General features: G+C 40.0%; 1 protein-coding gene across 1 annotated transcript in view; it reads right to left on the reverse strand.

Moving 5' to 3' along the window:
* Window positions 1–20,607, reverse strand: part of LAMA3 (laminin subunit alpha 3) — a 122,638-nt gene that overhangs the window by 73,186 nt on the left and 28,845 nt on the right. The window contains exons 9-21 of the mRNA XM_019473746.1: window positions 19,957–20,075; window positions 15,458–15,548; window positions 14,293–14,424; window positions 12,421–12,483; window positions 11,053–11,094; window positions 10,784–10,921; window positions 9,799–9,933; window positions 6,565–6,699; window positions 5,037–5,174; window positions 4,473–4,519; window positions 3,430–3,529; window positions 2,156–2,208; window positions 1,662–1,767 (exon numbers count right to left, since the gene is read on the reverse strand). Of these exons, the coding sequence (XP_019329291.1) occupies window positions 1,662–1,767; window positions 2,156–2,208; window positions 3,430–3,529; window positions 4,473–4,519; window positions 5,037–5,174; window positions 6,565–6,699; window positions 9,799–9,933; window positions 10,784–10,921; window positions 11,053–11,094; window positions 12,421–12,483; window positions 14,293–14,424; window positions 15,458–15,548; window positions 19,957–20,075 (1,299 nt within the window). The remainder of the gene's footprint in view (window positions 1–1,661; window positions 1,768–2,155; window positions 2,209–3,429; window positions 3,530–4,472; window positions 4,520–5,036; window positions 5,175–6,564; window positions 6,700–9,798; window positions 9,934–10,783; window positions 10,922–11,052; window positions 11,095–12,420; window positions 12,484–14,292; window positions 14,425–15,457; window positions 15,549–19,956; window positions 20,076–20,607) is intronic.

Raw genomic sequence — 20,607 nt, forward strand, 5'->3', positions numbered from 1 at the left:
TCCGCTAATTAAACACTATTAATGACTCGTTTCCTCCTTCCAGAGCCCTTCAGACTCCCCTCCCCTCAGACTCTTTCGAACACATGTTAACACACATGCATGAGCTGCAATTATTTCTGGCTTCCCATGCTTGTGGTTGTTTTCTTTATTTCTCCTTGGAATGTGACGAAAGCCACTTTTTTTAAAAATCACAAGTAATAAGCCATGCCACATTACTAAATGCAGGACTACAGTTTTGCAGAACAGCCATTCAAATGTTTTGCTGATAAGTCAGAATTCCTAGAGCAATATCACGATGAATAATTATTTGGAAAAAAAAAAAAAAACTAACTTACAAAAATTGTAAGATGTTAATTTTTCAGAGTCTGGTACCCCAATATTTAATTTATCTTACAAAAATTGCACACAAGAACATATGTGTTCATATAATAGCATATGCATATTTTTAACCAATACTGGACAACAATATTAAATGACTTTCTACAGGAGACAGGACTTGTGGCACAAACTAAAGGACACCTCTAGTAACGGAGGTATAATACATCGTACTAAAGAACAAGTATGTCTAGGCTAAAAATTTCAAGCTGAATTGAAAGGTTAAAAGTTCCTAAACACGTATTTACATCATAGTGTAAAAGCGTCCTATTTTCTAAGACATGTTAAGCACCTGTAATCGCACTAAAGTCAAGGATAATTAAAGTATTTGACACCTTTGTGAAACCAGATCCCTTTCATTAGCTCCTTGGTTTGCACATTGGGCATGAAAGCTTTGTTTGCTACAGTAGCCATTATTTTGAACTTTGCACATATTAAATGATTGTTAGAAGTACTTCAATGCTTTAGAAATAAATCTCTTGCATCAACCCTGGACAGGTGTAAAGCACACTGAGGTCAGTGAAAGTGCTTTCAATACTTTTAACAAACCTAAATCTACAGTGGGGGGACAAGGAGGGAAGGGCACTCTTGAAGTAGCCCTACATCACTCAAAACACATGGCAGAGCAAGTATCCTTCAGAAGAAGGACCACTTTCTCCACATCACAGCTACATCTGGCTCTGCTTCAAAACACATTGAGCCCTGCGACAAAGCAATACACGAATATACCTGCAAAAAAAAGAAATCAAGCTAGTATCTGTTGTAACATTTTAAGTTTTTATGGCAGCAGCAGACCTTAGAAAACCGCTAAGCGGAACAGACAGCTACCACTCTTACAGGTAACGCTTGCAGGAAAACCAACCATCCCTGGCCCCACAGCTCTGGAGAAGGAGTGAGAGGAAGAATGACTCTCAGTTATCTTATTTGATAAGATAACAGCTTTAGCAGGGCCTCCTGCGATCTCACTGCGGGCTTTGACAGAGAAGCCTCAGGCAAGTGGTGGTAAATGAGGCACCGGGGGAAGGCGAGATGAAGGACGATGAGCTCAAAGAGGATCACCTTTCCTCACGTCAGCGAGCCACAAAATGGCTGGGAACCACAGTGGTAACATCTGCCTTGTTCTTTCTCCCTTTGGAAGGCAAAGGAGGAGTTACACGGCTTACAAGCAATTACAAGCAGCAGTGCAAAATGCTGTGCACATGAGTGATTCAACAAATACATCCACATGTTCAAAATACAACCTGGGGAATTCTAAAGACTTCCGAGATGTCCTTTATTCATTTTACCTCGGCAGCCGAAATAATTCTTGTTTTCGAGAGCATAATAACCAGCTTCACAAGTGTCACAGGAATCTCCACAAACATTAGATTTGCAGTAACAATGCCCATTTTCCTGTGAAGAAAAGAATTTCATCAAAAATGTTTCAGCACCTTTCTCGGAACTTTAATCTTTCAATACTTTGAATTCCCTCTAATTCTAAAGAGGAAGAACGTTCTAATCTCAACAAAAAATATTATCGGACACAACTTCTGTCATTTATCCTCTTCAGTGAAGAGACTAGAAAACACATAAACTCAAGATGATGAAAAATCTTCAGAACTTACACATCCCTAGGATGTATAAAACTTCTGTATAAAACTGCTCCTCTGCTGTATAAAACCAGCCACTTTATGTGCAAAAGCAATAATCGGTACTAAGACTTCTACCTTACCAAATCTTACAACAATTTATCTTTACAAAAATCAATTTAGTTAATGTCTTTCTTTTAATTTCACTTTACCTGTTGACATTCTCCGACTCCACTTAGTGTTCCACTCACATCACACTGGCATGCTGCACAGATAAAAAAAGACAATCTGCATTTCGTCTTTCCAAGATACTTTCCAGGAAAAAAAACCCACCACCCTGAATCTGCAGTTTTAAGTCATAGTGCCACAAGGTGGATTTTACTCTGGAAGGTTTAGAATAGCAGTTGGATACTGGCACAAGGTGAGAAGAAAAAGCAAAGGAGAAAGAATGAGGACTTCTGCGTATGTGCGATTTACTGGTGTGTTTTAAAGTGTTCTAACTTGTGTTTAACAAAAACAGTCTTGAGTTTGGATTTACAATTGTTTTCTTTCTTAGAAACATTCAGACAATTGATGCAAGAGAGTGTCTTCCAGCCTGACTGGCACCTTCTATTCTGCAGTGCTACTTTGGGACCAGTTCAACTCTCTGTACGAAAAATAAATGAAGCAAATATTGCAGGAAGGAGCTATGCTGACCTAGAGGTTTGGTGAAACCCAGTTTTGACTCTGTGACTGAAGGCAGAGAAGATGAATTACATGAAAGGTGCAGTAATTAATCTTTGAGGAGATATTTAGACTGTATAGTATTTAGAGATTTAGAGTCAAAGATGTAATGATATTGGTATCGGCTCTAAGGCTAGTCATCCTATCTAGGTGGCTATTGTGGTGGAACCTGTTGGAAAGGAAATAGTTGTGGAGAAAAAAAATCTTTAAAGATTTTTTATCTTTATCCTTTTTTAATCTTTAAAATTACTATTATCTGCCTGAAAAACACACACTCACTGCTAGCAAACATTAAAAATAGCAAACAGATCAGTATTATATAGACATAAACTGTAACAGATTTGTCACTCCCTGAGGCCACAAGGCGGCTTTTCACTCCTCTACAAGCTAGAAGATGATAATAAATGAAAAAGCACCTTTTTCCCAAAACAATGAGCCAAATTCTGGTTTCAGTGTTAAGGGCAGAAATCTCATCTCGCTCCAGTAAAACTGCCATAAGGCCATATGAAGCACACATCATTGTAACTCAGAGCACACCTTAGTCCAGCACTAGCAAACGCTCATGAAATTATGGTCTAATTTCTAAAAGTAACTGCTGGTATCATGGGTAATTTGGTGTTACACTTAAGTAGCATGAAAAACATGCTGTTAACGAGTTGTGAAAGTCACTGAGCACCAAAGATGGCGACAGCGAATAAAGATAACTTTCAAAGGAATTTAACACATTCCATAAGCCAAAGCAATATGTCATGAAATATGTCACCTGTACATCCCTCAGGGTTTTCTTTGGCCAGGTTCCAGTACAATGGTTTGCATTTACTACAGGTAGGACCTTCAGCGTGCTGAAGACATTGACAATAGCCCTAATGACAGAAAGGAGTTAATATGGGTTCATCTGTTTCATAAAAAACATACTACTCTTTAGTACTAAGAAAAACCTAACATTATTAACAGTTCAGGCAGTTTACTGACTTTTACAGATGCATGGAAACTGTGGCTGATTCAGACTTCTTAGATTTTTCTGTTTCATACTATCAGCACAGGATTGTTCCACCCTGCGTATTTTTTCCGTATCTAATTTATTCTAAATGTCCCAATGGATGTACTTTCCAATTCTTTTATAGCCTTATTAGAACTGCTCTAAAGTATTAACTGTTTTGTAAAAAGTTTAAAAAACAAATTTCTTTAAAAATAATCATTAATTTTCATATTTACTCCTTCCTTTATTGGTGGAAGACACACATAGGTGTATACATGAGCTTATATAGATACCTCTTCCATCTGTCAGACTTATCCTCTAGGTCTTCTTTGCTACACGTTTAGCAATGACTGTGATTTCTGGTAATACGCTACTAATAATAACATCAGTGTGTTAATAACAATAATAGTGGAATAGCAACAGTTACAAAGAGATAATAATTTTTTCAATAATAATTTGATGCTGAAATGGCCCATTGCAACCCAGAAGCAGAAGGTCTTTGAGACACGCATAGGTACATATGCACATCTGCATGTATATATCAGTGTTCTAGCATACCAAGAAGACATAAACAGTATGCATATTCCATATAGAAAAGATTTAAAAAAGAATCCTTTTTTACCAATCAGGTAATTGCACTGATACGATCGAAGAACAAAACACAAAGTTTATTTCCACTCTCGCCACTGTTACTCTGCAAATAAGCTCGTGCAATTCTTTCACAGTCTAAGAGCAGGCTTCAGGGCTTGAGCAATGAGGTGAATGCGTTCAGCAAAGGCACATGAATTATTAACACGTATTGTTAGCTGCAATGGTAGAATACTTACGGAATGAGAACCAATGCTACCTGAAGGGTCACATTCGCTGTTGACACCTTTATGAAATTAAAAAACAAACACATTGCAAGATCTTTTGAAAACAGAGCTGTGGAATGTAGTAGTGCAGAAGTACAATGTAGCAGGTGTGAGTTTGAAAGGGCTTTTTAATGCAGTTACCTTGGAGGGACTCAAATACTTTAAACTTCAAGACCAGCAGAAGCCTTTAATAATGATTTTTCAAATGTGTATTTAGCCTAGTTTAGACTACCCGGTTTGGTATGCAAAGTAGTCACATGAAAAAATATTGTACTAACCTACAGAACTGAGAGACATTTTCTTAAAGTTCCTGTGCCATCATCTAAAAAAGGTTTTAAACTTATCGTTCACTTAATGAACTAACACAGAGAACGATGAATAAGCGCATCTAATATGTACTCCTGGTGTGTACCTCCCTCCCCACGCTTCAGTGGGTTTCTATAAAACTTTGCATGAAGCAGACCGCCCTGGAGAACGCCGCAATAAAAACGGGGGCGACCCGAATCAGAATGGAGGATTTTCCCTCAGAAGTGTTACCTTTGCAGTAGGGGAAACTGTCGGCTGCAGAAAGGCATCTGTCGCACCGTCGCCCTGTGACGCCCGTTTGACACTCGCACTGCCCCGATGCTGGCTCACACGTGCCGTGCTGGGAACCGTCGGCAGAGCACTGACAAGCTACACAACAACAAACATTGACAGTGGTGGGTGGGTTCACCCAGTAGGTATCAAGCAATAACTTCCCAAAACTTTTGTACTGCAGAGGTCTGAGTACTATTTGTCTAGAGTGTTCTTCATTTTTCTGTGCAATAAATAGCTCGCAAGGTCCTCCCATAACTCAGAGGGTCCTCACCCCTGCTTGGAACCTATAAGTTTGAGGTGACCTGTACCATCTTGGCATTGTTTTCTTCTTCTATTCTTGACAGAAACAGGTGGGATTATCTGAAACCATAATAAACCTCTCTTCTTCAGCTTCCTTGTCCCATCCTAAGAGCAGACTTGGTTTTGCCTTTCTGCTTTCTTGATCTTCTTATGGTTACAGAGAGCACAGGGCAGATTCTGTAACTTAAAAATATGATGGCAAAATATAGAATATAAAATTGTATGCCCATCACACCTTTAGATCTGAGGGCAGAGGAGGCCAGAAGCAAGCTTTGAAATACACCATGCAACAGTCTTACTGTTTCAGATTCCTACGTACGGTCTCAGTTTTGCAATGATTTATACACACAGGGTAAGTAAGAATAATACCACAAAAAAGAACAATGCTGCCCAGGGGACTAATTGCTCAGATAGAGTCTAAGGGTGAAATGGTTAATGACAATTATTTTAGTAAAGTAGCAGCCAGTCTCCTAAAGAGAGAGAACAAACCTGTCAGATTATCTTTTGCTGTGGTTGTGGTGATTAGTAATAGCAGAATTCTGAGGATACATTGCTTCTTTAGCACTAATAATCTTTTGATTTCTAGGAAAGAGCAGTCCTGTTCATGATGATCAAGTAGCTTGCTGATTTTAATGAGAGAGCCTGCAGGTTTCTCTCTGCTTGATGTGAAAAACCCATACAAACATTCTGGGCCTGATCAATTGATCCACGTGGGTAGGAAAAATTGTTGATATGATGGATGATTTGCAGAGTCAAGTCCTTCTAGACTAGGATTTATGGTGCAATATTGGCACACGTCAAGAGCACATACTAATAAACTTAAAAGTTTACAAGACACTCTATCAAATATTAGAAGCCCAAACCAGTTGAAACACAGCTTATGTTCTATAAGTTGAGTGAGCCAGAACTCATAAAGGCACATGCCCATTGCCCAGCCTAAGCTTTAGATTTCGTATTTTAAAAGAGAGATACAACTGTGCCAAGGCCAAACGCTGTCATGCTCACATTAATACAACTAGCACAGGAACAGCGATGATGTGCCAGGGAGGACTACCAGAGCGCATGCCTGCCAGGAAGCCCGGCCACCTGCTGGATCTTCAGTGGTTTTGTTGCCAGCTTTGGATGGAACAAAACTATCATAGTCACACAGGTAACTCCAGTAAAAGGAAGAAAGGCTTTTACTCACGCAAGCAGCTGGGATAGCTGTAATAACCTGGAGCGCACTGGTCACATCTAAGTCCAGCGTAATTACTACGGCACAGACACTGACCTCTAGGACCACATGTATTCTCCACTGAGCCAACAGCATCACAGTTACATTCTGCACAGAGAAAAAAATAATAACTATCCTAACAGATGCATGTCTAAACCAGTAGTTATTTAAACCAGAGTTTGCAAAAAAAAAGTCGCCTTTGAATGTAAAGTAATCATGAGGAATCCAGACGAACCATAATTTTACCGCCAAAAATAAATATCCTGAAATAGATGCTTGTAATGTAATTGCCTCCTCAACCATTGATAATCAGGTTCTTACTGCAATTCTGTAATGTACAGTTTAGAGATTTAGTTTGATGCCTTGCAAAACACGTGTGTAAGGGACAGAAATCCATCTTAAAATGGAAAGAACGTCACATGAGAGAAGTACTTATCTTCAAAAAATAACCTCTGAGAAACAGCATGCACAAAGCTAGGCTAGGTCTAATGGCTAACAAGAAGCTTATCAGTCAAGCAGTTAATGATGCATAAGCACGGGTTCATGATGTACAAGGTAAAAACTGCTGACATCTTAATTCTACAAGCTGGCAAGCAATGCATTGCAGGAATCTGCATCTAACACACAAGGCACGTTGTCAGACTATAACAACTAGCTGGATGGGTGCTTCTCTTGAGTTACCACTATTTTAGGCTAACAGCTCTATCACAGATAAGATGTCCTATTTTAGTGAAATGATACTGGTAGTTACACAGGCCCACACTTTATAGGTACATGAATGGGAACCCATCTGGGAATCCCAGCTGCCCCAGGTACAAGCTGAAGTGTTGCAGTTAATCACTTGGCTTTTATGACTGACAGAAATGGCTGACTGACAGAAATACAAAACAAACACTGTCGCTCTGTTCCATGTTCACGTTCCTGGTTCCTCCTTTCGGTTCCTCTTTCTGCTGCAGCCAAGAACATCTGACTTTGCTGTGTTTACTTCAAAGACGCCTGGAAAAATGCAGGGCTTGCTAGGAAGTTAGTGTAAGAGAAATACAAATACTGAAGCTTCCAAAAACATCACATACACTAGAGTCCACCCCCAGCTGAACATTATATTGCATTCTCTCCTCATTTTAATAACATTGAATAAAGGCTTTATTTTGGTATCACTCCTATTGAATAAAGCTTCTATTGAGTTCAACAAGGCAAGACCAGAGAGATCAGTTTTAGCCGCAGGAGCCAGAAAGTTATAGATCTATCTCTCTTCTGAAGATGACAACTCCGAACAGGAGCAGCAGGCTGGGCTGCTCACTTTCCACCACAGTTTGCAGCATGCTGATTAATTTAAATTTAAACCCATGGCAGCTTATTTTAACAGAACAAGCTGTGAACTGCAGCCGTTTTGAGTCTGGCTGTGTTTTCAACTATTTTTATCTGTCTTTCACAATTTGGTTTTTTGCATGCTTTTTTAAGCTTTTACGTCTCTTCTCAGCTTTTGGTGTTAAAAGTTCAAACGTATTCAATATAGGTTTGATTTGCTTTAAGATTGCTACCTGATTCAGTTCTAAGGAAAAAAAAAAAAGGTGTTACTAGAGTCCACCCCCAGCTGAACATTATATTGCATTCTCTCCTCATTTTAATAACATTGAATAAAGGCTTTATTTTGGTATCACTCCTATTGAATAAAGCTTCTATTGAGTTCAACAAGGCAAGACCAGAGAGATCAGTTTTAGCCGCAGGAGCCAGAAAGTTATAGATCTATCTCTCTTCTGAAGATGACAACTCCGAACAGGAGCAGCAGGCTGGGCTGCTCACTTTCCACCACAGTTTGCAGCATGCTGATTAATTTAAATTTAAACCCATGGCAGCTTATTTTAACAGAACAAGCTGTGAACTGCAGCCGTTTTGAGTCTGGCTGTGTTTTCAACTATTTTTATCTGTCTTTCACAATTTGGTTTTTTGCATGCTTTTTTAAGCTTTTACGTCTCTTCTCAGCTTTTGGTGTTAAAAGTGTTCAAACGTTCAATATAGGTTTGATTTGCTTTAAGATTGCTACCTGATTCAGTTCTAAGGAAAAAAAAAAAAGGTGTTTCTTTAAAACCACTGAACAGCGTGTACCAACGCAGAACCCTGATTTTATGAACCTGCTCCACAACATAAAGACACGTGGTATACCACACATGTGGTATTTTTTTATTCCACCCATTTTGTTTGATAACACAACATAATATATCTTTGCAAGGGCATAAGGAATTCTGCTGTCTATTCATAGGACATAAACAAGTACTTAAGCCCAAAAGGAAGACGACTGCTATAGCCAACAACCAAAAATAGTAAGAGAAGAAACTAAATCATAATGTTCTATATAACTCTTGTTAAGCTGTACAGGAAAGTACATACCAGAACTCAGCAATATCCTATATTCTTTCTCAATGTAAAATTCACTAAGGATTAAGGGCCCCCTCTCACTCACTGCAAAAGCAGATGAAACCTGGGGCCCAGATAGGACTTGATGGATTCATCACATGCACACAAAACCATTATGATATTCCAGGTTATACTTCATCAATTTTCCTCTCTCCTAAAAAGCAGGCTGGTCCTTGGTGGCAGGTTTACTGGTGGAACCCCAGTAATGGAGTTCATTCCAACCCCATTCCAACCCCAATGGAGATCATCCATGTTTCATGATTACATGAACAGTTTGGCTCGGTGCCTGTCGTATGATCTTAAAATCAGTGAGAAATCACTGTGAAGGGCAAAATGGGAGCTTCTCATTTTCAGATTTACAGAACACACATTTTGCAAGGTACCAAACAAAGACCCTCTGCAAAAGTAGATTAGTGCTTCACAGCTCTGCTTGTTTTTTTTACTATGCCAGTTCCTCAGCAGTCAAGCATGCTCTGTTGCTGTAGGTCTCCATGTGAAAATAGCTTTCAAATGCTTTGGTTATTGCTAAGACTATATCAAACTATCCGCCCATGCAAAAAAAAGCCTGTGAGAAAACCCACTACATAATTCTTCCCTACTATGGAAACATGCCTGGAATTAGTGCTTGGAGAATGAGAATGTATGAGGACTTCACTGTAGAGAACAAGAGGCCCTTGCTCATTTACTGCTGTGAACGTTGCTTCAGCCACTGCAAAAACGGTACCTGAAAAGCACTCTTGTCTGCCTGTTCAGGGGCCTGTTTGATGCTGTACATGCAACTGGCAGCCTTACCTTGACAGGCAGGGAACGAGTGGTGACCAGGCTGACAGCCATCACACTGAAGTCCAGCTACCCCTGAGCGACAAAGACACCTCCCGAGAAAATCACAGACTTCGGGCTGGGTACCTGCCGAGTTACATTCGCACACTGCAAACGAGAAAAGACATTTCAGAGGCAGCCTCTGCACAGGCTCTCTTCTTTTATCTTTCTTTAAATTAAAAAAAAAAAAACATTAAAAAGTGCCACTCCCTGATGCTCAACAGGACTAAAATCTTCCCATCAAATTTATTTTGATTCATAACAGCTTTTATTGATTGCCCACATCAGTAATAATTCAGTATCGATGGAGACATTAACGAAAGAGCAAAAGAATCTGGCTCACAGTAACTACTGCATTCAATATCAGTGTTGAAGTATTACACTTAGCCTGTCCCCACTCAGAGTCTGATTTATCCATGCCAAGTGGTATGCCAAGTACTGAAAGTAATTCCATCCTTTTTAAGACTCAAATGAAACAATTTATGGTTTGGATTTACAATCTCAGGTGGGAAGGGTTAATAAAATGCCTAAAAAGACAGTACAGAGATGGTTAATGAAGTTTAAAAACAGTCAGTTTTCTAGTACTGATTAGAAAGGGCAGCTTGATGCATCAAAGTGAGGTTGCAAACTCAAATTAAACACAAATAAATTTTTTAAAAAAACAAGGATAAGTAACTGAAATGTTCCCCTTGGTATTCTAAATTTCATCGATGTTACTAAATCCAACCTCAAACTGGAGCCTAACAGCTGCATCACACAGTAGACAGTGATCAATGAAATGGGCATTTTTAGATAGAAATCCCCCCTCATCACATTTTTCTTCTTCTTTAACTTCTGCAAGTTTTGGGAGAGCCCCTTATGAACACATCTTTGTGGCAAAAAGGATTGAAATTCCCTCAGTATAAAACTTGGGTCTGTATTTTGGATATGCTTGCTGAAAGGGAATGTTTTGGCTTACCCTGGCAGAAGGGGTAACGAAAATACCCAACTGCGCAGGTATCACAGGAAAACCCCTGAAATCCAGTTCGACATCTGCACTGTCCAGTATTTCCATTGCAGTCATCTCCCAGCACTCCTGCGCCGTGGCACTGGCACGCTGAAAAGCACATTTGTAAAGAAAACATTTACGGCATTTTGATCTTAAAGTTCCTATTTCACTTGGAAGCCGAAGGCTGGCATTTACACCGGAGCGCAGGCTCCAAGCGTCAAAGAAACTACGGCACTTACGCAGACACTGGGGGCCAAAATACCCTGGTTTGCAGCCACCTTCTGGTTACAGCAGGAAAGGAAAAGAAAGAAAGGAACAAAGTTAGTGCATAAAATCACGCAACTCCTCATATTTTTGCAGAGAAAAACAGATCGGTGCTTAGTAATTATTACTCTTGAACCAACAAAACTATTTGTATGGCTCTTACACGCAAATCTCATTTTAAAAAACAGTAATCTGTAATCGTGGTTAGTCTGCCAGCACAAATTTACAACTTCTACAGACACAGAAGCTTCCACTTAGAGGCAGCTGCCTTTCCCATGCCTTCAGACTCAGATGCTACTCGTTGAAAATGTAAATAGCTGGAGCTCTGTTTTCTCCTGTTTATATTTATTCATTTTTCTTCAGAGTTTTCTTTCTTCTTCCTTTTAAAAATATGTGAGAGAAGGGGATATGCGACAGAGCATACCCAGAGGCCTACCAGGGCAATTATTTCGGATGCTGTACGAAGAAGGTAAGTGGTACAGGAGACTGAGGCTTTGTGGGCTGTGATGGCAACTGCAGACACTTTCAAGAAAACAATTGGGACTTGTAAATGCATACATGGATTTGTACTGTCTGCTTATATCTAAGTGTCTGCTACATTCACAGAAGAAAACACTTTTTCATTTGTCAGCATAAACTCCAGTTCTATTAAAGCTAATAGAAATAAAGGGGAAGAAGGTTGATTTTAGGATATGAAAAAGGTTTTGAGGTTTTTTAAAGTTATTAATCCTGAAGTGCATTACAAGTATGTATGTGATTAAGCGCTAGCTGTGATGATGTCTCCATTCTGCAGTATAATAATATATACTAAAAAATATAAGCCCACTGAGGGCAGAATTGTATGGCTTTCAGGCAGCTTTGCAGTGGGCTAAATAAGAAACATGTAGCGCTCTTAGAAATCAAAGTTCTTCACTGCCAAGGGCAATGTACAATTTGCCAGGTGCAAAAGGACAGTCCAGAAGCAGAGGCCGGTTAGCCTTAAGAAAGAGATTTACGCTGCAAAGCAGCTGACAAGTTGTACATGTCAGAAAGTCTTGATGGATCTGTTCATAAGAGCACCAAACAAGATGGTCAGCCTCTTCTGCAGATGTTTGCTGCAGGCTGGTCAAACTTATTTTGATCCATAACTCTTTCTGAAACAAGCCTACTAAACTGTTCAATACAAACATGACAATACGATGAACTTCTGGCAAGAACAAAGGCTCTGTGAAAGATAAATACAAACAGTGGCAAAATTACTACATAAATCTCTATGAAAGAGCTGGCACCACCGAAACAGTGAAAAATAGTGACACAGAGAAAAAAAGTGAAATGGGGGGGAAAAAAAAACACCAAGAACTTGCCGATTATGTCACCAGCCATAGCATCTCTTGGATTTGGAGAAGTAAAAGGATATACAGGAATACCTTTAAAACAAAAGAAACAATGAAGTGTATTTGAAACAGACACAGTTATTTCACTAAAAATCATGACAAACCATGAAGTCATCCCCTGTCAATACAGACAGCATGATATTCACATGGCTCTAGTAACCCACTGCAGCTTGGTTTCCTTTCAGTTAGGAACAGGATAAGAAACATTTTACTTTTGCTCTCCAATTCAGGTACAAACATCCCTTCCCAAAAGAACAGTATGAAAGGCCAGACACCATTTGGAAATGCTACCAGGTTGCTTCCCTGCTCCCTACCCTTTTGTACAGAAAGCCTTCTCATGCTAGACGGTGTTATGAGAGCTATCTAGGGAGCTCTGTATTTATTTCACACTCCCTGCTTCCAGCTGGAGGTCCATCTCCTGCTATGCACTGTTATCACTCACTACCTGAACTGCCGGAATTCATGACACGTACGTTACATCTTGGGAGCTTTTTATTTGAGAATCCTCCAGATTAGGAATGGGAAAGACACCCCAACAGACTTTCCTCCATTAAGATGGGATCCTAAGTTGATGTGCTACAAACATCAGTGGGACTTAGATCAGGGTCTACTTGAGCTGAACTTACTTAAAAATTTTGGATTACAAACAAGAGGATAAATGAGATGTGATAATCCAGAGTGCACTGTACAGAGAGGATTTATACTATCACAGCCATTGAATTCAAACAACATTCCATTTTCTTCCTTTGTTTTGTATTGATTTCCCTCTTCTTCCATTTTTATCATGGTATCTCTGTTTTAGTCAGACCTCAAATCTTGCCCCAGAACACCACCTGTTTTACGGGCTGTCAGAAACATGCTTCTCCAGAGGGCACAAAATTCTCCCACCAACACATTTTTAGAATCTGATCATGGACTCACAAGCGTTTATGCAGCAAACACAATCCTGATGTTACTTTTTTCCTCAGTTATTTTATATATAATTTGTTTATGGGGAAAGCATTTAATTTGCTGAATTCCCAACACTTAATTTTAATATCTTTATTTTAAAGTAAAAATCTAATTTTCAATTAATCGATAGTATTAGATAGCATTCTGTTACCATTTTCAATAAGCAGAAGCACTCAGCTTTTGTGCCACATCGTATTTTCCTAATATGTTTATTTTCTCTGGGTTTACAAACACTTTTTCTTCAACCTCTTCTTAAAATTTGAAACAAACTGGAACCCTTCCTTCGACCACATATCTGCACCTACCCGCAGTCCAGCAAAAATAAGAGAGCATGGCTGAGAGCCTTATGCTCTGCCAGGAGGACCTTTCCAACATTACGCAGGCACTATTTTAGAATTATTTTTAATTATTTTAGAATCCACTGACAGCCCACAAGCTTTGTTTATCAGGGATGCAAGCTCCAAATCGTAGGAGGTGTCAAGGAGAACACATAACCATTTTCTCCCCTCTCTCTCGCTACAGTCATGTTCCACTTCCCAGTCCAAGTCGTCTTTATACCTAAAGACCCTGAGACGTGTAAACAATTTGTCCAGGGCTTTAGGACCGTAGTTCATGACATACTGAGAGATAGGCTGTAGCCTCGACGAAGATGTCTTAAATGAACTCAGAATTGTGAGAATGCAGCACAATCTATTTGATTTTCAAGTAACCATCGTTTTGTAAAATAAACCAGACTCTCTTCAGTATTATGACAATTGATTTATCGGAACGTGTAAACATGTGAAGCTGACATGCCAGATGTTCTAACCAAGTCAAGCATCATGAAAACAGCTAATTCTTTAATGCACATTTAAAATATTGGAAAAGAGGCATTTTTATTTGTATACTTACGGACACAAAATGGATAATCATAGAATCCATCAGCACAGCGTTCACAGTTTTCTCCCTGGAAATTCTGCTTACAGAAGCAGCGGCCAGACCCTTCCTCACAGCCCTCTGCATGCTCCGAGTTACAACTGCAGGCTAAGTAAGTATCAGCAATTAGGTGCTTTTTGAAAATAATTAATCTTTTACAGCAGTGCATGGTGGCATTATAATAGTGTTTCATTTGCAGTTGTGAATGTCTCATTATTTGAAGAATTAACATCTGCATACTGTTACATATTTTCCAAGTACTCTATATCACCGATTAATATTTGTGATATGACTCAGAAGACCTATATTATTTTCTTAGAGTGTTTAATTTTTTTTTAATTCAGAAAGCTGCATGTCATTACTCCACAGCACTGCAGCAACTATCTCTTCTGTGGCTTCCGCTCACCTCTCTCCATGGTCTAGGCTAAGCACCACGCTCCATCCACCTTCCCTTACACACCACGTGCAACATTATGGCAGCACGCCACGGCTCTGTTGACTTCCCATTCATTTCAATACCCAAACGCAACAAACCGTAGCTTCCTCCGACCTGTCACAAGGTTCCTTCAGCCTGTTTGTAATTCAACCCTTATCTCTTACCTATACCCAGTTCTTCTTTTTTAAATGTTGTATTAGTAATTATCCTATTGCATTATTTATTAGTCGTTAGCTTCAGCACTGCATAAAATAGGAGTAGTGATCCTCGTGACCTTTTGAGCTATAGAATAAAATTTTCAAGTGACCAAGAGCCAAAGGATACCTCACATGTACATCAGAGAGCTAAGAGAAGCAAGGTCATGAGGCTAGGAGATGAGAGTGGCTTCCTAGAGGTCATGCTACCTCACTGTGGGGTGTGTAGCAGCACCCCAGGCTTACGTGACCCCATCTCCTCAGCAGCCTTTTCTGGCTTACTTCCTCCTATTGTCCTGCTGCTGGTCTGAAGCTTTAGGCTCATGACACATAAGTTGAGAAGGGTCTAAAAGGGTCTAAAGCAACACAGAAAGTCATTTGCAGGTGTTCTCCAACATTTTTTGGCCACTCTTTCATTTTTCCTCCCCAAAAGTTGCACCCCATGCCCTGATTATTGCAAAAAACCACCAAGCCACTACCATGAGAAGATGCTTAACAGAGAAGGACTCACGTATGCAGCCATCAGGAGCTCTCGCTGGAACACCATAAGGACGATAGTAACCTTTTGCACACTTCTCACAGTTAATACCAGCTGTGTTATGCTGTGCAAAATAAAACACAAGGAGAATATGAGATAAAAAGGGGAACTTGGAAGAATTAAGAAACAATAACATCCTTTACACTGTTTCTATATACAACTAAAAAAGGATCAGCACAGGAAAAAAATGGAATACGACTTCAATAAAGACAGCATTCATCATTTGCTGTTCTTTAACCACCTGTTCTCTACAGATTTCTGAATCATTGTATTCTCACATAAAGCAGCTGAATTTTATCTTTAAAGCATGATAAAAAAGAGCTAATTTAACAAAAAAAAATTGAATCTAGGAAAAAAATTTCTGTTTTCACTATCACATGATATTTATCTCTTTTAATACTACTTTCTTATCATAACATATACATTGTTCAGGCAACTGCATCATTAATTTTTCCTCATACTATATATTACTTTTATGAATACCTTATGTCTAATATCAGCAACATCAAAATAAACCAAAACCTGATCAGTCAGGTCAGCACAAAACAGATCTTCCATTAGAAAAGCATATCTCTCTATAAACATATGTTTTAGGCACACAGAAAAAATATCGTAAGTAACTTGAACCACGGCAAAAATATATAAATCCCCTGTGAACACAGCCCTGAGTGTATTTCAACTTGTGCAGCAAAGCTCTCCCCTGTGGTGGGGTGGCAGGAGCATGCAGCGGCGATGGCATTCACCAGTTGAGTAAATCACGGTCGCAAGGCATCCTGGTGGGCTCATAGTCTCATGAGTGGGGAACCGGAGGTGGAGGGGAAGCTTTGTCCCGGAGCAGCTGCCCCCAGCTCCCACTCGCTGTTCAGTTCCTCCTTGGGGAGTGTTGCAATTCAGGGCTGTGAGCAGGGACCTGGCATTTAACGGTGGGCCCAGCATCTCTGCCTAAGACTGTGTAGGGCTACTTGGAGATTGTGCAGCGATGATCTCAACATATTGCAGGGCACATTCTTCGGAGACTACTGGTGCTAACTCCTGTGGCACATCAGAGGCCCCACCCCAGACAGAGCTCCAGGAGGTGGAGGCCACTGTTCAGGTCTGGGGCTGCAGAGAATGCCCGGGCCTCTCCCTGGGGCTTGGGGCAGGTGATGAACCTGTGCAGAGCTTGCGGGTAAGGATCACAGGACAGACCAGCACAGCTGATGCTGTAGTAGGTGTCTGTTACAGAGCACCTAAACAAGAAGGCAAATGAAGCCTTCTTTAGGGAGCTAGAGAAAGCTTTGGTACTCGTGGATGACTTTAACCACCTCAGTATCTCCCAGAAGGGCACTGCAGCTGGGTGCAAGCAATCCAGAAGTTATTTCAAATGTATCAGAGACAATTTCTGGATGTAGACGTTCATGAACCAGTTAGGGGAGATGCTCTGTTCAAACTGACACCCACTAACAAGGAAGAACATGTGAAGGTTGAGGGCAGCCTTGGCTGCAGTGACCCCGAGGCTGTGGATTTTAAGATCCTAAGACAAGTAAGCAAGAGAAATAGCAGAATTACAGTCCTGGGCTTCAGAAAAGCAGATTTTGGCTTGTTCAGGTATCTGCTTGGCAAGATCCTGTGTGAAACTGCCCTGGAAGAGAAAGAGGACCAGGAGAACTAGTTGATTCTCATGGACAGCCTCCTTAGAACAAGAACAGTTCTTTCCAATGTGCAGAAAGTCAAGCAAGTATGGCAGAAGGCCAGCACGGATAAATACAGAGCTCCTGATCGATCTCAAACTCAAAAAGAAAGTACACAGAATGTGGAAGCGGGGACAGGCTACTTGGTGGCAATACAAACACATTGCCCACACATGTAGCAGTGGAGTTAGGAAAGCCAAAGCTTAGCTGGAGTTAAAACTAGCAAGGGAGGTGAAGTGCAAAAAGAAAGGTTTCTAGGAGTACATCAGCAGCAAAAGAAAAGCTAACGGGAGTAGGGGCCCATTGCTCAGTGGGGAAGGAGATCCAGTGAACAAATCATAGAACACACAAAGGACAGGAAGGTGATTGGATGTATTCAACATAAATTTACCTAGGGCAAAGTATGCCCAATCAACCTCACTGTTCTCTCTGATAAGATGACTGGTGCTGTGGACAAGGGATGGGCAGAGCCACCAAGATGGTGAGGGGCTGAGGCACATGACATCCAAGAAGAGGCTGAGATGGCTGGGTCTCGTCAGCATTAAGAAGAGAAGGGAGAACTTATTGCTATCTACAACTACCTGATCAGAGGATACAGAGGGGATGGAGCCAGACTCTTCTCAGAGGTACACAGCAATAGGATGAGAGGCAACAGGCACAGACTGGAACATGGAAAATTCCAATTAGATATTACGGAAAAAAAATTATCATGAAGGCGGTCAAACACTGAAACAGGTTACCATGAGTGGTTGTGGCATCTCTGTCCTTGGAGGTGTTCAAAGCTCGACTGAACAAGTCCCTGAGCAACCTGATCTAATTAGAGCTGCTCTGAGTAGGGAATTGGACTACATGATTTCCAGAACTCCCCTGTTATCAGACTCTAAAGAAACTGAATCTGTCTTTGTATGCAACATTTCAGTTCTATCACTTCTTTGTTCAGGCATCCATTCCTAACATTTTTTTCCCTGACACAAACAGAAAAAGTAAATTAAAATCCATGTGCTTTACCCATGAAAAAAAAGCGCTATAATTAGATTCATGGTAAACTCATTTAATACAGCATAACTTCCACAAAATTAGCTTACAAACAATTAATATCAATCATATAACCAGGACTCATAGATTTAGATTAATTTTGTTCTTTTCTATCCTGGAAACAATATAAGAGAAATGTTCTTTCATGAACAAAGAGCTGACAGGAAGGACGAGCGTGATAAATCTTACAAGATTCTGCAAGAACAAAGTTCTGCACAAAAATATCGATTGGAAGACAAAGAACATTTCTTCTAGAACATTTCTTCTACTCATGCTAGTAAAAATAACTACTCTCTCCTGACTGCCTTTTGGACAATATCTGATTATATTGTGGCAATAAGATGGAAAACATACCCTAAAAATTTTACTGGATATTTCCCTTTTTTTGTTGCTTAAATACAGCTATATTTTTAAATGCACAGCATGATAATACATAAATTATGATGCATAGGTTTCGTAGGAACGTAGGCTTGATGATAATTTTTCCTCTGAATTACGTTCTGGTCAGCTGCTTGTCATTGTACTTCAGATGACTTGACAACAAAAGGAAGACAGACTTTCAAGTAAGTATGGCTGTATTTAACCCTGAGATCACTGAACCAATGAATAATTTAGGTTGTAAGGGACCTCAGGAGGTCAGGTGGTTCAATCCCACTCAAAGCAGAGATAAGTCCAAGATTAGATCAAGCTGATCAGAGCTTTGTATGATCTTTCCTGATAGTAATTAGCCAGAGTAGAACAAAAGTTAGTCAGGATGAGAGACATTCTTTCTCTTTCCAAGAACGTATTATTCATCGATGACAGATACAGTGTAAAGTCTCTGACTCCAAGTTTCCATTTGTTGATTCAATCCAACCAAGCCTCTAAGACAGTTAAAGGGCTGGAGCACATGGCATGTAAGGAGCAACTGAGGGAATGGCTTTGGTTGGCTTGGAGAAGAGATGTTCAAGGTGGGCAGGGGTGTCTAATGGCAGTTTTCTGCTGCCTAAGAGGGGTTTACACAGAAGACAGAGCCAACTCTTCTCAGGCATGCACAGCAAAAGGACAAAAGCCAACTGTCACAAGCTGCAATTGGGGAAATTCCTACTGAACAGTAACAAAACCCTCTTTACTATGAGAGTGATTAAGGGCTGTAAAAGATTACCCAGAGTCTGTGTAATCTCCATCCTTGGAAATTTTCAGAACTCAAACGGACATTTCTCAGTGCAACCTGACATAACTTTGCATCTAGCCTTGGTTTGAGTGGAGCACTAGTCTAGATGACTTCCAGAGGTCCTTTCTACGATTCTGTGCTTTTTCCTTTTTCTGTGCTTCCTTCTTGGTATAGCCTATGCCCTCCTTTACTCCTGCTGATGAGGGAGAGCCCTCGTGTTTTGCTGCAGTAAGGAACCAGCTGGCCTGAGCTGGAATTTTATTTGGTTAATTTTACTTCCTTCTGTTAAGCAGAGAAATGGCAGAGTTTGTAATAATAGGAAAGGAAATTTTTTGTAGTTGATTTAATCGTTGCGTTGTGTAGCTTTATTTGAATCACACAAGACTGAGCATAAATACAATTTATATGTGTCTTTTATACATTAACAAGCAATGTTGTACAATGTAAATTATTTTCAGATACCTTTTTCCCTGCTTTGAGTACAAGTAACAGCACCAGAGAAATGGAGCTATCTAGACTGGTCAGCCTCCAAACTATTGGTGTGGACAGAGTCCCACTTCAGTAGCCCTTCTTCAAATGTCATTTATTTAAACTGACCAAAATGACCTTTTTACCTGGCAGTTAATGCAGACTCCTCCACCTTCATAATGTCCATGGATGTTTAAGCTTTCTCGACGCTGATCAACATCAGCATCATAGTAGCAATCAGTGGCATGGCCATGGCAATTGCAGGCTGAAAAAGTAATATTCAAAGTCAGCTTTCATTATAATGCTGGAATTCAGTAACGTAGCAGAGGTGAAAAAGAAGCTTGGATTTTTTTATGTATACATACACCCAGATATGTTGGAGTATGCTCAAATACACGTATTTACCTATCAACAACTGGAATTCCACACCAGAAACATGGTTAGATCGTCTAGAGATGAGGAAAACGTGCTGCTAGGCTTATCAGAGGAGGCAACAGTTGTACCATCTCAAAACAATATATTTATGCATAAATGCAGAACTAGGAAGCTCCAGAAGAATGGTCTCAGCAGTTTTAAAAAATTATCGAAAACATGTTCAAATGTTTGTTCTATTTTTCCATGTCTAAAAATACATCTGGGCTGAAGCTGTGTACACTAAATCTTTATTTAAAGTAAACAATTATAGATAAGATATACACATTTAAATAGAAGACCTACACCAAAGAACTCCCATACTCAGCTGTAGGTACAGATGTACCAGCAAACTTAGCTATACATTTACCCAGCTGCTGTCTTCT

Source organism: Aptenodytes forsteri, unplaced genomic scaffold (genome assembly GCF_000699145.1).
Source record: "Aptenodytes forsteri isolate BGI_AS27 unplaced genomic scaffold, ASM69914v1 Scaffold23, whole genome shotgun sequence".
Taxonomy (NCBI): domain Eukaryota; kingdom Metazoa; phylum Chordata; class Aves; order Sphenisciformes; family Spheniscidae; genus Aptenodytes; species Aptenodytes forsteri.